This window comes from Moschus berezovskii, chromosome 6 (assembly GCF_049115385.1).
Source record: "Moschus berezovskii isolate FMDL1 chromosome 6, NW_MosBer_1.0, whole genome shotgun sequence".
Classification (NCBI taxonomy): Eukaryota; Metazoa; Chordata; class Mammalia; order Artiodactyla; family Moschidae; genus Moschus; species Moschus berezovskii.
Genome location: NC_142465.1, coordinates 34,527,814 through 34,545,544, shown reverse-complemented (window position 1 = coordinate 34,545,544; position 17,731 = coordinate 34,527,814). Strand labels below are relative to the sequence as shown.

The following is a 17,731-nucleotide window of genomic DNA, read 5'->3' as shown; positions in this document are numbered from 1 at the left end:
TCCTCAAAAAACTGGAAATAGAACTGCCATATGATCCAGCAATCGCACTCCTGGGCATACACACCGAGGAAACCAGAATTGAAAGAGACACATGTACTCCAATGTTCATTGCAGCACTGTTTATAATAGCCAGGACATGGAAGCAACCTAGATGTCCATCTGCAGACGAATGGATAAGAAAGCTGTGGTACATATACACAATGGAGTATTACTCAGCCATTATAAAGAATGCATTTGAATCAGTTCTAATGAGGTGGATGAAACTGGAGCCTATTATACAGAGTGAAGTAAGCCAGAAAGAAAAACACCAATACAGTATACTAACGCATATATATGGAATTTAGAAAGATGCAAATGATAACCCTGTATACGAGACATCAAAAGAGACACAGATGTATAGAACAGTCTTTGGGACTCTATGGGAGAGGGTGAGGGTGGGATGATTTGGGAGAATGGCATTGAAACACGTATGTTGTCATATGTGAAACGAATCACTAGTTCAGGGTCAATGCATGTTATAGGATGCTCGAGGCTGGCATGCGGGGATGACCCAGAGGGAGGATGGAGGGAGGAGGGAGGTGGGAGGGGGGTTCAGGAGGGGGAACTTATGTAAACCCGGGGCGAATTCATGTCAATGTATGGCAAAACCAACCAATATAATACTGTAAAATAATTTGCCTCCAATAAAAAATAAATTAATTACAAAAAAAAAAATAAGAAGCAATGACAGAGCAGTGGTCTAGTGGCTCAGCCACAGATGGCAGATTTAGGGACTCAGTATTCTTTTTCAAGCTCTGACAAGTGATTTAAATATATGGGTTTGAGTTTCCTTATCTACCATACAAAAAATGGTATGCTTAGTCAAACCTTCTGATTTTATAGAGTTGAAGAGCATTTTACAAAATTCTTTCCACATAACTTGTTTGGAAAAAACTGTCTGAAGTTGTCTCTTTCATTGAACAGTGACAGTGATATCAAAATAGATCTCCCTCTTTCTACTTTTCTGAATTTGTCAGTATAGAATAAACAGGTCCAAATACTGTACGCTTTTTCTTTATCATCATATTTTTTTTTTATAATGTTAGTATCTGGGTTTAGGGTAGTAGACAGTTCTCTCTGAAACAATGTGACCAGGTGGTATGTAATCTTCTGGAGGAGAGGGGACACCATACTTGGGCTGAAACCAGTCGTCTTTGTACTTGGTCAAAGCTACATAGATTAAAAAAAGCTTCAAAATGGTCAGGCTACATTAGTCTCTTCCTGGAAGAACTTACTGAAGAAATTAAATGGAGAAGGGGGGTCTAAAAGGGCAGGTAGTCTACAAGGTAAGCATGATATGATTATCTCATTACATTAGCTTAGATACCCAAACCATCCTATTGGGAGAGGGAGACTTTCCAGCAGTTACAAAATTCAGGGACACTAATTCCTGCTTGAGCATGCCTGTGGTGGGAGAAAAAAAATCTGTGATTGGTTTCTCTTACAGGTAGTGCCAGTGAAGTACTCAAAGAATGGACAGTAACAGGCAAGAAAAAGGTAAAAATGAATTAAATTTAAAAGTGTGATATCAGTATTTGTATTATAAAAAAATTAAGCTCTGCAGAAATATTGAAAGATTTACATATGCACCTTCAGTTTACCTGGCTAAGAGAAGTTTTCTTCCAGGACATTGTAACGCTGCTGTGTACATAGAGTACCACAGTATCCTCCATGTGATTCAGGCAGGAAGCAGAGAGTGCATTAAGATTAGGCAGGGATGAAACGAGACCATGTCAAGGACAGCAGAGCTCCTCTAAGAGAAAGTGATCCATTCTAATGGTTTTCAACATCATTCATATCATACATCAGTTAAAATAGTTCAGATTTTTAAGTCAGACTACTTGTGTTATAATCTCCGATATTAATCATTTTTAGCTTAATGCCTAAAGAGAGGCTTTGCTACTGTTAGCTATGCAGAGGGGTCTGATGGTCTAGTTCAGGGAGATATTAGAAGATAATAGAAGGCGCTTGAACTGTGGAATCAGTCAAAACTAGATTTATATCATATTCTACTACTTACTGGTTTTATTTCCTGGGAATATTGTTTAACCCTAGTGAGCCTTAGTTTGCTCGTCTCTAAAATAGGAAAATAATATTGACAACTGCAAGTATTTCAGTTCAGTTCAGTCGTTCAGTCATGTCCAGCTCTTTGCAACCCCATGGGTTGCAGCACGCCAGGCTTCCCTGTCCATCGCCAACTCCTGGAGATTACTCAAACTCATGTCTGTTGAGTCGGTTATGCCATCCAACTGTCTCATCCTCTGTTGTCCCCTTCTCCTCCCGCCTTCAATCTTTGCCAGCATCAGGGTCTTTTCAAATGAGTCAGTTCTTTGCATTGGGTGGCCAAATATTGGAGTTTCAGTTTCAGCATTAGTCCTTCCAATGAATATTCAGGACTGGTTTCCTTTAGGATGGACTGGTTGGATCTCCTTGCAGTCCAAGGGACTCTCAAGAGTCTTCTCCAATACCACAGTTCAAAAGCATCAATTCTTCAGCACTCAGCTTTCTTTATAGTCCAACTCTCACATCCATACATGACTACTGAAAAAAACCATAGCTTTGACTAGAAGGATCTTTGGTGGCAAAGTAATGTCTCCTCAAGTGTTTAATACAATATCTAACATATCAGTTCTCCTTATCCACTTGAAACCAAAAATGCTTTCCCCAAAGGATACTAGCAAACCTCAGCATGCTTCCCATAGCTCTTTATTCTAAATCTAGTTCCTTTAGGAAGTGCTTGAGGTGTGAATTTGAATCAAGTATCTCTATGAAATCTCTTTGGGGTCTATATTAGGTTAGTGCTGGAGCTCTGGAATGCTTTCTTGATGACTCTAAATCATTTCATTAGGAGTTCTGCTAAGTCTTAATTAAACCAGACTTGGGAAAAAAAAGAAAACAGGCTTGGCTCCAATGACCCTTGAGAACTTTTTCTAAGAACTTAATACTACCACAGATTCCCTGAAGCTCTCCATACCTATAGCTTCAAATATTTGCTTAACTTCTTCGCATTGCTTTCACCAAACCTAAGTAACTGTGCGTATTCTGATTTATTAATTTATTGGCCAAAGATAATAAGTTATTAGTAATGTAATATGTGCATAAAGCTGGGGAAGTATGTGTTGGAGATACATAAATTTCTCAAAATTTGGAGAGGGAAAACTGGCTTCAGTTTGGCAATCCCAAATACCAGTTAACTGTTGGGATTAGTTCAGTAGGATATAATCATGAACGATTACTGGAGATAGGTATTACATGCATAGGACAGTGACACGAAAGCTTAGCCAGTTCACATGGGAGAAAGTAATTAAGAAAAGGAGAAGTGAGAATTGTGGCGAGGAAAAATCCCTTACCAGATACGTGATTGCAGATCGTTTCTCACATTCTGTGGATTGTCTTCTTTCTCATGAAGTCCGGTTTGTCTGTGCTTTTCTTTGTTTACTGTGCCTCTGGTGTCATCTCTTAGAAATCCTTACCAAATCCAGTATCGTGAAGCTTTTGTCCTATATCATTTTCTTCTAAGTTTTGTTGATTTAGGTCTTACATTTAGGTTTGATCCATTTTGAGTTAATTTTTGTGTGATGTTTCAGGTTAAAGTCCCACTTTATTCTTTTATATGTGGAGATTCCAGTTTTTCCAGCATTATTTGTTGAAAAGACTGTCCTTTCCTTATTGAGTAGTTTTGGAAAAAATCACTTAAGCCATATATGTGAGAGTTCACTTCTGGGCTCTTTATTCTATTTCATCGTCTCTATGTTTGTCTTTTATAAGTTTTTTGGCCACTCTGCATAGCTTGTGTGATCTTAGTTCCCTGACCACGGATTAAACCCCTGCACTCCACAGTGGAGGCAGAATCCTACCACTGGGCCACCAGGCAAGTCCCTTACCCATCTGTCTTAACACTAGTACTACACTGTTTTGATTAGTGTAGCTTTGTAGTAAGTTTTGAAATTAAGTTGTATGAGTCTCCCTGTTTTGTTCCCCTTTTTCTTTAAATTTTATATTGAAATGTTGATTTACAGAGTTGTGTTAATTTCAGGGGTACAGCAAACTGATTCAGTTACATACACACACACACACACACACACATACATAAATTTTTTTAGATTCTTTTCCATTGTACCAGCTGAGCCACAGGGGAAGCCCATTGTAGGTTATTAGAAGATATGATATAGTCCCCAACAGTAGGTCTTTGTTGGTTATCTTTTCATATATAATAGTGTGTATATTTTAGCCCCAAACATACAATTTATCCCTCCCCTCCCAACCCCATTCCCTTTTGGTGACCATAAACTTGTTTTCTATGGCTGTGAGTCTATTTTTCTTTTGTAAATAAATTAGTTTGTGTCCTTTTTTTTAAGATTACACATATAAGCGATATCATATGATATTTGTCCTTCTCTGTCTGACTTATTTCATTTAGTATGACAATCAAGATTGTTTTGGTCCCTTGAGGGTGCATATGAATTTTAAGACGGATTTTTCTGTTTCTGCAAAAACTATCGTTGGGATTTTGATATGGATTCCGTTGAATCTGTAGATCACTTTGGATAGTATTGACATTTTAATATTAAATCTTCTAATTCATAAATATATAATGTGTTTCTATTTAGTTATGCTATTATAAATTGAATTATTTTATAATTTACTATTCAGATTGTTCAGGTATAGAAGTTCAACTGATTTTTGTGTGTTGACTGTATCCTGATGCTTTGCTGAATTGTTCTGTGTGTGTGTGTAATCTTTACAGTTTTCTATGTTTAAGATTATATCTTTTGCAAACATATTTTACTTTTTCCTTTTCTGCTTGGATGCCTTTTGTTGCTTTTTCTTTCTTAATTGCACTGGCTACGACTTTCCGTGCTGTGTTGAATAGAAAGGGCAAAAGTGGGCATCCTTGCCTTGTTCCTCATCTTTGAGGAAAGGCTCTCCTCTTTGACCATTGTTCCCTGTGGATTTTCATATATGTCTTTTATTATGTTGAAGTGGGTTTCCTTCTAGTCCTAGGGTTTTTTTTAGTGTTTTTATCATGAAAGGATATTTGAATTTTGCCACATGTTTTTTCTGCATCAATTAAGGTGATCATGTGGCTTTTTTCCCCTTCTTTCTGTTAATATGGTATATTACATTGATCAACTTTCTTAAGTTGAACCATTCTTGCATTCAGGGAATAAATCCGATTTGGTCATGGTATATAATTATTTTAATACGTTGCTAAATTTGGTTTGGTACTGTTGAGAATTTTTGCATCAGTGTTCATAAGGGATGTTGCTTTGTAGTTTTCATCTAGTGTCTTTGTCTAAGTATCAGGGTGATTCTGACCTCATAGAGTGATTGTTCCCTTCTCTTCAGCTTTTTTTTTTTTTTTTAAAAAGTTTGGCAAGAGTAAATGTTTGGTAGAATTCTAGTGAAGCCAGGGCTTTTCTTTGTCAGGAGATTTTTGATTCGTGATTCAGTCTCCTAACTAGTTAGATTTTCTATTTCTTCATGACAGTATTGGAAGGTTTTGTGTTTCTAGGAATTTGAACAATTTCATTTAGGTTATAGAATTTGTTGGTGTGTGATTGTTCATAATATTCTCTTATAATCAATAGTAATGTACCCACTTTCATTTCTTATTTTAATAATTTGAGTCTTCTCACTTTTTTCTTAGTCCATCTAGCTAAAGATTTGTCAACTTTGTTTTTATGAAGAACCAGCTTTTGGTTTTGTTGCATTAGTCTTCTAAATCATGTAGAAAACAAAAAGTACAGTTACAAACCATTGTTATAATAATACTAGCTTTTGTAATTGTGCATGTATTTTACCTCTGTCGAGTTCTTTATTTCTCTGTATGCCTTCAGATTACCATCTAGTGTTCTTTCACTTCATGTTACAGGCCTCCCTTGAGCACTTCTGGTGGGGCAGGCCTGGTAGTCATAAACTCTCTCCTCTTTGTTTATCTAGGAATGTCTTAATTTATCCCTCAGTTTTGAAAGATAGTTTTGTTGATGGGGCTGTTGTTTTTTTTTTTTCCTTTTAGCACTTCGAATATATCTGCCTACTGCCTTCTGGCCTCCTATGTTTCTAATGAGAAATCTGCTAATCTCGTTGATGATCTCTTGTGTGTGATAAGTAACTTCTCTCTTGCTGCTTTCTAGATTCTTTCTTTATCTTTTGGAAGTTTGATTCCAATCTGTTTCATTGTCTCTTGGAGGTTGTTAAGCTTCTTGGATGTTTATAGTCATGTCTTTTGTCAAATTTGGAAAGTTTTCAGCCATTATTTCTTCATACATTCTTTCTTCTGTTTCCCTCCTCTCCTCCAGTTTATACAACACATATGTTGGTTTGCTTGATGGAGCCTCACAGGTCCCTTAGGCTCTTCACTTTTCTTCAGTCTTTTTTCTCTTCCTCAAAATCAGTAATTTCAGTTGTGCTATCTTCAAACCCACTGGTTCTTTCTTCTGACTTCTCAGATCTCCCTTTGAATCCCTTCAGTGATTTTTTTAAAAATTGGTTCATGGGGTCGCATAGAGCCAGACACGACTGAGCGACTGAACTGAACTGAACTGAAGTTACTGTACTTTTCAGCTCCAGAATTTCATTTTTGATTTCTTTTTTAGATTTAGTTTTTTTTTCTGTCTCTTAATTAATATTTCCATTTTGTTCATACTTTGTTTGCTTGACCTTCCCCACATTTTCCTTTAGTTCTTTGAATATCTTTAAGGCAGCTTTTTTGTTGTCATTTTTGGTGGGGTGGGGTTTGGTTGTACTGAATCTTTGTTGCTGCATGAGCTTTTCTCTGGTTGCAGAAAGCAGGGACTACTCTGCTTTGTGCTCTTTTGTACTCTGCAACTAGCAGGGGATGGTTGCATTGTGCAGGCTTCTCATTGCAGTGGCTTCTCTCGTTAAACATGGGCTCTAGGCACATCGGCTTCAGTAGTTGCAGCATGTAGGCTCAGTAGTTGGCGGCTCCCAGGCTCTAGAGCACAGACTCAGTAGTTGGGGTGCACAGGCTTAGTTGCTCCACAGCATGTGGGATCTTCCCGGACCAGAGATCATTTCTCCTATGTTGGCAGATGGATTCTTTACCGCTGAACCACCAGGGAAGCCCAAAAAGGCATTTGAGTAAAACAAATCCTACTTATGGAAACATATTAAGAATCTATGTTTACATAATTAAAATTAATCTTTGGATGAAAAAAATAGTCTTTAATGTATCTCCCAACAAGTCTTTCTCAGGGAAAGTTCCTATTGATTTATTCTTTTCCTTTGTATTGGCCATACTTTCTTATTTTTTTGTGTTCTTTGTGATTTTTTTGTTGAAAGCTAGACATTTGAATCTAATAATTTGATAACTCTGGAAACCAGATTCTCCCTCCTTCTTCAGGTTTGCTGTTTTTTGTTATTACTATATTTTAAAATTGTTGGAAGCTGTCTTTGAACCAAGGGTCAGCCTAAGGTGTAAATTTAAGGTCTTCTCAGATCTTGTCTATGCTTTTCCCTGGGCATGCTTGATTACTTTCAATTTTTTTCTGTATATACTGTTGTTTTTGAATGTCCTAGTCTTCAATGTCTGTCTCCCGAAAGGGAATAAAGAAAAATGAAGTGGGGAAGAAGGACACCACCACTTTAATTCCCCTAAAGGAATTAAACTTCAGCCAGAGGAGGAGGGGCTTGCAACAGTGGGAGGAGGTGCAGCATCAGTGGCTGCCTGCCTCTGTCTATACCTTTGTAGTGAAAGGCAGCAGTCAATGACCACGACACAGCTCCCAGCTATTTGGAGGACAGGGTTCTTTTTGCCTACCCTGACTGCAGCAAGCTATGTGCCAGCTGCTCCAAGAACAGGTGCACGGCTGCCTGTTCCCTAACTGGGGTGGGGGGTGAGTATCTGCTACTGTGCTCAGAACTGAAATTGAAATTAACCGCAGTTTATCATCCAAGTCTTCTCCTGGAAATTATAAGCCTTCAGTAGACTCCAGAGTTCCAAAATAGTTAGACAGATTCTGCCAGTGTAATTGTTGTCTAGGTGAGGAGACAGATTTCTGATGCAAAATCCTCTGCAATGCAGATTTAATTTATCTTTATTAAACTGAAGTTTCACTTCATTCCATGTTTATAGCTACACCAGTTTTTCTATTGGATTATTATTTTGTTTGTTTGAGAGCTCTCTCTAGTTATTTCTTTGTATATATTACATATATTTTTCTCACATTTTGTAGTTTATCTTTCAATTTTTCTTATAGAGGGTTTTGTCATGCTTTGCTGTTTTATTTTTATGTGTTTGAGTTTAGTCAGTGGTTCAACATATACAAAAAGGTATTCAGTTTCTTGAAGAGCAAATGAGAAATTGGTAACATTGGTTGCCTTTGGGTGGCTGGCGTTACCTCTCTGGATTGTCAGGGTCTTCTTTTTCTTTTCTTTTTTTCAAATCTTTAATAACCATTAGAACAAAAAGAAGAAAAGCAAGCCAAAACCTGCAGCAGAACCAAGTAACAGTATTCCAGATTCCAATAAATCGATTTCCATTCAAGAGGAACAATCTGCGCCCTCCTCAGAGAAAGGTGGTATTAATGGTTATCATGTCAATGGTGCCATCAATGATACTGAGTCTGTGGACTCACTCAGTGAAGGTATGGAGACACTTTCAATAGAAGCCAGAGAACTGGAGGATCCTGAGTCTGCCGCATCAGAAATGCTGGATAGAACAGGTGAGTATTAACAGGTCCTTGGAAAGTTCCATTCTACTGAAAAATACAGGGGCTTCTTGGCTGAGAAAGCTATCAATAAATTAAATCTAGTTAGTTTTTTAATTTTGTTACTTCTTATGTGAAAGAGTCACATTTGGTAATTATCAAAGGCCTGCTGCTGCTGCTGCTAAGTCACTTCAGTCGTGTCCAACTCTGTGTGACCCCATAGATGGAAGCCCACCAGGCTCCCCCGTCCCTGGGATTCTCCAGGCAAGAACACTGGAGTGGGTTGCCATTTCCTTCTCCAATGTGTGAAAGTGAAAAGTGAAAGTGAAGTCGCTCAGTCGTGTCCGACCCTTAGCGACCCCACAGACTACAGCCAACCAGGCTCCTCCATCCATGGGATTTTCTAGGCAATAGTACTGGTGTGGCTTGCCATTGCCTTCTCCGATCAAAGGCCTAGAAAAATATAATTCTTATTCCTTTGTTTCATATTTTAATTTTAGTCTAAATCAGCCTTGTGGAAATCTTCTAACTTAATAGTTCTGTAATACTTAGAGATTACGGAAGGTGACCTTAGATGTTTTTTAACTGCACATTTATTAAAGGAAATGATGATCATGAGTTGATATTGATGTTATTATTCCAAGACTCAATACAGTAAGGAATATATAAGCGTAACTGTAATCCCATGGCTTTCATTAGAAGTAGACTGTTGGCTTTTATAGTCTCCCATTTGTTTTTTAATAAAGAATTAAGATTAGTATTTGTTGTAAATTCAGATAGCTTATACATTTTTCATTAACCATTTTGATGAGTACTGGAAAGATATTGGGAATATATTTTTTTAAATAGGCTTTTTAATTACGTGTTTGTTAATCCAGTTCCCCTTGCTCTATTGCTGCTGGCTTTATAAATGTAATGCCATTTTTTAAATTATGCTGTATATTTCAGATGTTTTTATTTATTGATTAGTTCGAGCACACACACACACACACACACATAAAGACAGAAAAAAGCATAGCACCTCAAACAAACCAAAGATAATCAATGGATTCTGTTTTTTTCTGAACTAGCTTGCCTTTATTTTCTAACTCTTTGCCATTTCCATTTCCTAAAGCTTTTAAAATTCTTCTTTCTTTCCCTGGGACAGTGTAGAAATCTTTTCCTCAGTATAACTTAACAGAAGCTTGTCAGAAGGTGGTGATAATGACTGTTCACTGCCTTGTGCCCAGAACTGCAAGGAAGTTAACAAGGCACAGGGAATGAGCTAGCCTGTCTGGAAATGGGTTAACAAAGAATCCTCCTCTTCAATTAGTGTGCCTCCTTGGGCTAAGCCAAATGATACTCACAGCCTCACTGACTCTGCTCTTTGTCCTGTTTTGTCAGTTGATTCTATTCACAACCTTTTAAGAGGCATTGTTTTGGTGCATTTTTACCTTTTTACTTCGTGTGTACTTAAAGACTCCTTGACTTACCCCTAAACTCTACTCTAAAATACTGGCCTCTTTATTTGACAGGATCCATGCTGGAGAATGGTGTCTCTGATTTTGAGTCCAGATCTTTGACTATGCACTCTGCTCAGAATTCTCAACAGAATAGGAATGCTGCCAAGTCTCTCTCAAGAACTACTGTAGGACCTCAGCTTTCAAATCTAGGCATGGAAGACATTCCCCTCTCTTCCACCAACAAAAAGCTTGGTAAATCAAAGATCTTCCTTTGAGAAAAAACCAACAAGAATCTGTGTTTTCTGCTAAAGAAGGCAAATTATCTCTTTGTTCTCATAGATAAGGTTTCAGAAGGTGCAGCAGGTAATACATTTCCAGTCACTGACTATCCATGACTATCCAGCCTTCCCCCAGTTTTGTGTACACAGTTGGAGTCTGATAGTAGTGTAATGCCATACAGTCTTGAGACAAGAATAGTGTGGCTAGCATGGCGTTTTTGCTAATATTAACCTTCATTTTATTTGTTTTACTGCAACATGTCTGTGCTATTTCCTTCATTTTTAACTCGTAGTTGATAAAACAGTAAAAAGCTTTGCCATCTCTGAAATTATATTTTGAAGAAATATTTTAATTTCTCTTCTCAACTTCATGCTTTTACTAATACCTATCAGACTGTAGCTTTAAACAAGGTCATTTTCTCTTAAGTAAATACTTAGCATCGATTGATTGTAGCCATTTGCTGTTTTTTTTAACTATAATAGTTATTTAAATAATCAGCCAATAATTAGATAGAGATAATAGCCCTTCTATCGTCCATTTAAGGATGGCAGTCCACTTACCTGAACAAATGAAACAGAAATGTAAAAGACACTTGTAACCTGTAGCTCTGTATTGAATTATTTATACTGCGTGAGCCAAATGTAATTATTGAGGCTCTCCGTTTTCGTCTAACAGAGCCCTCAACTTGTCCCGGAAGGCAAGTCTGAGAATATTTAGTCAAGCAAAAATAAAGAAACAGTGCTTGAAAGCTTTTAGGTAGATTTTAAAAGAAATCAGGTTGAGATGAGGAAGGATTGAAATTAGAGACTGAAAATCTGTGTCTTGGCACTTTATAAATTTGTTAGATCAGTTATTCTAACTAAGGTAGATTTTAAAAGAAATCAGGTTGAGATGAGGAAGGATTGAAATTAAAGACTGAAAATCTATGTCTTGGCACTTTATAAATTTGTTAGATCAGTTATTCTAACTATGAGTTACAATAACTTTGACATTGGTGAATATAAAAAGGTTATAATGGAATCCTCAGAAACTGGTTAAAATATGTTGGGTAGGTAAATATGCTTCATCTTTATCTACAGTGTTGACTTACCCACTTATAATGATTCAAACTGTACTATCAAAAGAGAACTTTATCAGTTTTGTAATATATACATGGTGAATTGTATTCTACTAAATCCTGTTATGTAGGGAGTTTTGAAAATTTGGTACCTACTCAAAGAGTTTTTCATTTTGGATTCTTTTTTTTTTAGTCTTTTTCTCTCTGTGTTTAATTTCATTACGGATAATTTCTAAAATTGCTGCCTTCAAATTTATTAATCTTTTTTCTCTAAGTTTTTAATATGCTGTTAATCCAATTCAGTGTATTTTTCATCTCTGATTTTTTTTTCCATCTCCAGAGGTTCTGTTGGAATCTTTTTAAATATCTTCCATATCTCTCCTAAACAGATTATACTAATTCTCCACCTTCTTGAACATATGATATTTGATGATATTAGCTGTTTTGATGTCCTTACCAACTTTATTCTACATCTTTGTCATTTCTGCACCTGTTTCTCTTAACTGATTTTTCCTTTCGTTGTAGATCAGTCATATTTTTCTGCCTCTAGTAATTTTTTTATTGGATGCCAGACATTGTGAAATTTACTTTGTTGATTACTAGATACTTGTATATTTCTTTAAATATTCTTGTGATTTATTCTGGAACTGTTATTTGGAAACAGTCTGCTTGCTTACTTAAACTTTGTTAGTAGAAATAGAGCCGCCTTTAGTCTCAAGCTAGTTACTGAGGCAGTACTCCTCTAAGTGTTCCACCTGGTGCCCCACTATGCTGGTCTGAACAGAGACTATTCCTGGTCTGGGTGAGCTCTTAGGATTATTCCACCTGCTCCTTTCCACCGGTTCTTTTCCCTGTTTTGGGTGGTTCTACACACGCATGCACTCAGAATCCTCTGTGGATCTTTGTACAGTTTTTTCATTGCTGTGTAGGTTTCTCCTCTTCACTGTTCTGCCCTGAGAATTCTAGCCATCTTGGCCTCTTTGAACTCTCACCTCTGTCCCCTCAATTCAAGGAGACTTGCAGACTCAACTTAGGATCTCTCCTCCTTGCATTGCAGCCTGGAAACTCTGTTATGGCAGCAAGTGGGGGCAATCTTAGGCCTCACTTCTTTTGTTTCTGTGTTCATATGGAGGGTGGTAAGAAGTACTGCATATTGTTCATTGTATGAAAACCATTGTTTCATATATTTTGTGTATGTGTGAAGTTTTTTAAGACAGGAAGGTAAATCCAATTCCTATTACTCCATCTTGGCCAGGATACTTAAAAAAAATATCTATGAAAAATTCATTTTTTTGTTGAGGGTGGCCATTTAGGAAGCATTCTTAGTTATAAGATGTTAGTTACGTTACATGCTTAGGTATTCAGATCCAATTTTCAAGTTACCTATGTTCTTTTTTTTATTGGGGTTCTTTCCAAGGCTCTAATATTGAAAAATCTGTGAAAGACCTCCAGCGCTGCACAGTGTCTCTTGCACGATATCGAGTTGTAGTTAAAGAAGAGATGGATGCTTCTATTAAGAAAATGAAACAAGCTTTTGCCGAATTGCAGAGCTGGTAAGTTAAGTTGCATTTTGTATCAGTAGCACGAAAATGATAAAGATGGTTAGCCATTCACCAAGTTCTTTAATTCCTAACTCTTAACTACTCTACACAGTGGAGGAAGACTTAAAAATCCTATGCTATATTTTACTTTCTGCTTCATTCTGTTTGTGGTCACGGTGTGAGAATGAGTGGTAGAAGAAACGCATGCTTTAGGAACGGACCTAAGGTTAATATTGTTTGGAAAGGGACAAATAATTATAGAGTAGGTCATGCTCCTTTACATTAGGGTCTGTCTTTTAAACCAGGAACCTGTAACCCATGGCATGGTGTTTTTGAACAAATCAATATGCCAGCAAATTTGGAAAACTCAGGAGTGGCCACAGGACTGGAAAAGGTCAATTTTCATTCCAATCCCAAAGAAAGGCAATGCCAAAGAATGTTCAAACTATGGCACAATTGCACTCATTTCACATGCTAGCAAAGTAATGCTCAAAATTCTCCAAACCAGGCTTCAACAGTACATGAACTGAGAACTTCCAGGTGTTCAAGCTGGATTTAGAAAAGGCAGAGGAACCAGAGATCAAATTGCCAACATCCACTGGATCATAGAAAATCCAAGAGAATTCCAGAAAAACATCTGCTTCATTGACTAGGCTAAAGCCTTTGATTGTGTGGATCACAACAAACTGTGGAAACTTCTTAAACAGATGGGAATCTCACCTGCCTGCCTCTCACCTGCCTCCTGAGAAACTTGTATGCAGGTCAAGAAGCAACAGTTAGAACCAGGCATAGAACAATGGACTGGTTCCAAATTGGGAAAGGAGTACGTCAAGGCTGTATAGTGTCACCCTGCTTATTTAACTTATATGCAGAGTACATCATACAAAATGCCAGACTGGATGAAGCACAAACTGGAATCAAGATTGCTGGGAGAAATATCAATAACCTCAGCTATGCAAATGATACCACCCTTATGGCAGAAAGTGAAAAGGAACTAAAGAGCCTCTTGATGAAAATGAAAGTGGAGAGTGAAAAAGTTGGCTTAAAGGTCAACATTCAGAAAACTAAGATCATGGCATCTGGTCCCATCATTTCGTGGCAAATAGATGGCGTAACAGTGGAAACAGTGACAGACTTTATTTTCTTGGGCTCCAAAATCACTGCAGATGGTGACTGCAGCCATGAAATTAAAAGATGCTTGCTCCTTGGAAGAAAAGCTATGACAGACCTAGACAACATATTAAAAAGCAGAGACATTACTTTGCCCACAAAAATCTGTATAGTCAAAGCTATGATGTTCCTCGTAGTTGTGTATGGATATGAGAGCTAGACCATAAAGAAGGCTGAGCACCAGAGAATCTGTGCTTTTGAACTGTGGTGTTGGAGAAGAGAGGGACTCTTGAGAGTCCCTTGGACTGCATGGAGATCCAACCAGTCAATCCTAAAGGAAATCAGTCTTGAATGTTCATTGGAAGGACTGATGCTGAAGCTCCAATACTTGGCCTCCTGATGTGAAGAGCCGACTCATTGGAAAAGACCCGATGCTGGGAAAGATTGAAGGCAGGAGGAGAAGGGGATGACATACACTCCTTGATGCTACTTTTCCAACCTAGTAATGCTCTCTTGTATCTTTGTGCTTATCTAAATCCAACCAGTTCTCCCAAGTTCACATTAAGTAAACTCTGACTTCCCCTGGAAGTTTTTCTAGGTAACTGATTTCTCCTCTTTCTGACCCTCTGGGAGAAAGCCCTGTGCCCTTTACCCTGGATTATTATCACATCAGATATTATTGGCTTAATAAAGAACTAAAAGTAGAGCATCACATCTTTGCCTTGACAAGCCTCCATGATTGTTTAGTTTACTGATTACTTTAGCCACAGGATCTGATTCTATTCAGAACCAGCCTGAACCAGGAAATACAGTTCCGGGAGGGAGACTTGAGTCCTTGTTGACTTGGAACCCAGCCACGGGGAGCCTCCTTTAATAAATGACAAATGAAGTGGTTTCCTGCCTAGAAACTGTGTATTTAGGATTGATTAGCAGGTGTAGCAACCAGGTCAATTTAACTTGAGGAAAGAGATTACCTGCACTTTCCTGCTGGTGTAAAGCCTTCTTTCTGGCTGATTGGGTTTTTAAACTGGCTTATTTCCATGCCCCTTGTAGTTGCTACTTCAAGATATAATTGGCAGGTGAGCTAACTCCCTTTGGCACTGAACCAGAGCTTGGAGTTAATGTCACTTAGGAAGCCATTTTTTGTGTTGGTTATAGTATAAAAGAAAAGAAAAGGGTTCTAACAAATTTGCAACAGTAAGATTACATTACACCTGACCGGGCACTAGGGGAATTATATGGATAAGTGCTTTCATACAGGGGCCAAATGAAAGCTGACATTTACCTGTGAGGAGGTAAAAGCAGCGGCTTTCCAGGATGTAAAACGTCAAATCTGTCCTTATTGGTGATCCAGTAATGATTATCACTAGACCCAGGTTTACTTTTCTTGTTGATTAATAAAATCTGTCTGACACATTGTTGGAGCTCCTAGTTGACTTAAAGTTTAAGTCTGTTAGGGAGCAGGATATGAAGTGGAACGTGAAGCTAGAGTGTGTAAACTATTTTGAACGGTTGTCATAGTATGTGCCAGGGCAAAGGATACACACTCAGCCTGCCTGTTAAATAAAGTTTCTGTTTTATTGAAAGTCAAAAGGTACTTATTAAAAGGAGAAAAGTGGTAAGAAATTTGAGATTCTGCAACACATGAAGTCAATATAAGCCTGTGCGTAAGACTGAAATTTTTCCTGGCTGATTCTTCATTCACCTTAGAAAAGTTACTTCCTTTTATTTGAGCTTCTCTTTTCTTCTTATATTAAACTATCACTAGCCTAGAAAATCCCATGGATGGAGGAGCCTGGTGGGCTGCAGTCCGTGGGGTCGCTAAAGTTCGGACACGACTGAGCGACTTCACTTTCACTTTTCACTTTCACACATTGGAGAAGGAAATGGCAACCCACTCCAGTGTTCTTGCCTGGAGAATCCCAGGGACAGGGGAGCCTGGTGGGCTTCATCTATGGGGTCGCACAGAGTCGGACACGACTGAAGTGACAGCAGCAGCAGCAGCAGCAGCAGTCTTAACAAATGCTTTTAGATCCTTAAATTTAAAGTTCATCTATAGAGATGCTGAAAATTCAGAAAATCATTTTATGAACAAAACCACTTTCAAAAATGTCTAAAAACCTTGGAAATAAAGGAATAGGCTACTGTTATAATGTGTTACCTAGCACTCCTTAGTTTTAAATTATTCTTCAGTTTTTGCATGTTTAGTACATTAGCATCTTATTTCTACTAGTATTTGGCCTCCATGGTTCTTGATAGTCTTTGACTTAAAATTCTAATGAGTTTTGAGTCCATTGTAGTGAAGTGGATGAACCTAGAGCCTGTTATACAGAATAAAGTAAGTCAGAAAGAGAAAAATGTCATATATTAACATATATATGGAATCTAGAGAAATGGTACTGATGAACCTATTTGCAGGCAGGAATAGAAACGCAGATGTACAGTACGGACCTGTGGACACAGCAGGGGAAGGAGAGGGTGGGATGAATTGAGAGAGCACTATTGACATATATACACTGTCATGTGTAAAATAGATCGTCAGAAGGAAGCTGCTGTATAGCAGAGGGAGCTCAGCTCAGTGCTCTTGATGACCTGCAGGGGTGGAATGGGGGTGGGTGGGAGGGAGGCTCAAGAAGGAGGAGATACATGTGTCCATATAGCTGATTCACACTGTTGTACAGCAGAAACTAACACAACATTGTAAAGCAATTATCCTCCAATTAAAAATAAATAAATTTAAAAGAATTCTAACTCTTTAACCATCTGAGAAAATAACTAAGTAGCATACAAAACATACAGGTTCCTTTCCAAACACATTCAATCATACTATCTGATTTCTTTATACTGATTTCTGTCCTGTGAAGAGGGAGCCTTAATTTTTACTTTACTGTTAAAAGGAATTTGAGTCTTAGGTTAAGCTGTTTGCCTAACATGACATCATATTTAAGTTGCAGACTCAATATTTGAATCTATGTATTCTGACTCCCAGTAACCTAAGATCTTCATGCCACCCATCATCATTGATGGCTCACTTCTGCACTAAAGCTGAAAGAGAGACTCTTGGTGCATATCTCACACATGGGTTTGATTCCTAGTTCCCAGACCAGGAATCTTAACTGTGCCCCCCTGCAAATTGCTGCAATTTCTTTTTCCCAAAACATATTGTAAGATATCATCGAGTCATATGGCCCCTGGTATTACTTTAGAATTGAGATGCTCTTTGAGCCCAAATGTGTGTACCGTACTCATAAAACCAGTGTTGGGAATACAGAGTTTTATGAAACACATGAAGTGTCATTAATTCTCTGCTAACAAAAACTACTAAAAATTTTCTTTTTTTGGTTGTTTTATATGAGAAGGAGGAAATGTCTTCAGAAAAATAAAGGTGTTTGCATTGGCTGGGCTTTGCCTGGATTTCTGCTTTAGTGGAATTAGAATAAATAGGTTTTAGGTTTTCAGCAAATAAAGTCAAGTATAAATGTTTTGTAAGAACATTATTGAGTGGTTTAGAGGATAAACCCTTGAAATAATTAGTTGGCTCAACAGTTGCTAGAATTGTTTCTGTTATAACATTGTTTTCTAATGCAGCTG

The 17,731-nt window shown here is 37.7% G+C and overlaps 1 protein-coding gene across 1 annotated transcript in view; it reads left to right on the top strand.

Moving 5' to 3' along the window:
* SPATS2 (spermatogenesis associated serine rich 2) overlaps nt 1–17,731 on the top strand; it is a 69,218-nt gene that overhangs the window by 37,353 nt on the left and 14,134 nt on the right. The window contains exons 4-7 of the mRNA XM_055394514.2: nt 1,487–1,536; nt 8,465–8,726; nt 10,226–10,405; nt 12,907–13,042. Coding sequence (XP_055250489.1) covers nt 1,487–1,536; nt 8,465–8,726; nt 10,226–10,405; nt 12,907–13,042 — 628 coding nt within the window. The remainder of the gene's footprint in view (nt 1–1,486; nt 1,537–8,464; nt 8,727–10,225; nt 10,406–12,906; nt 13,043–17,731) is intronic.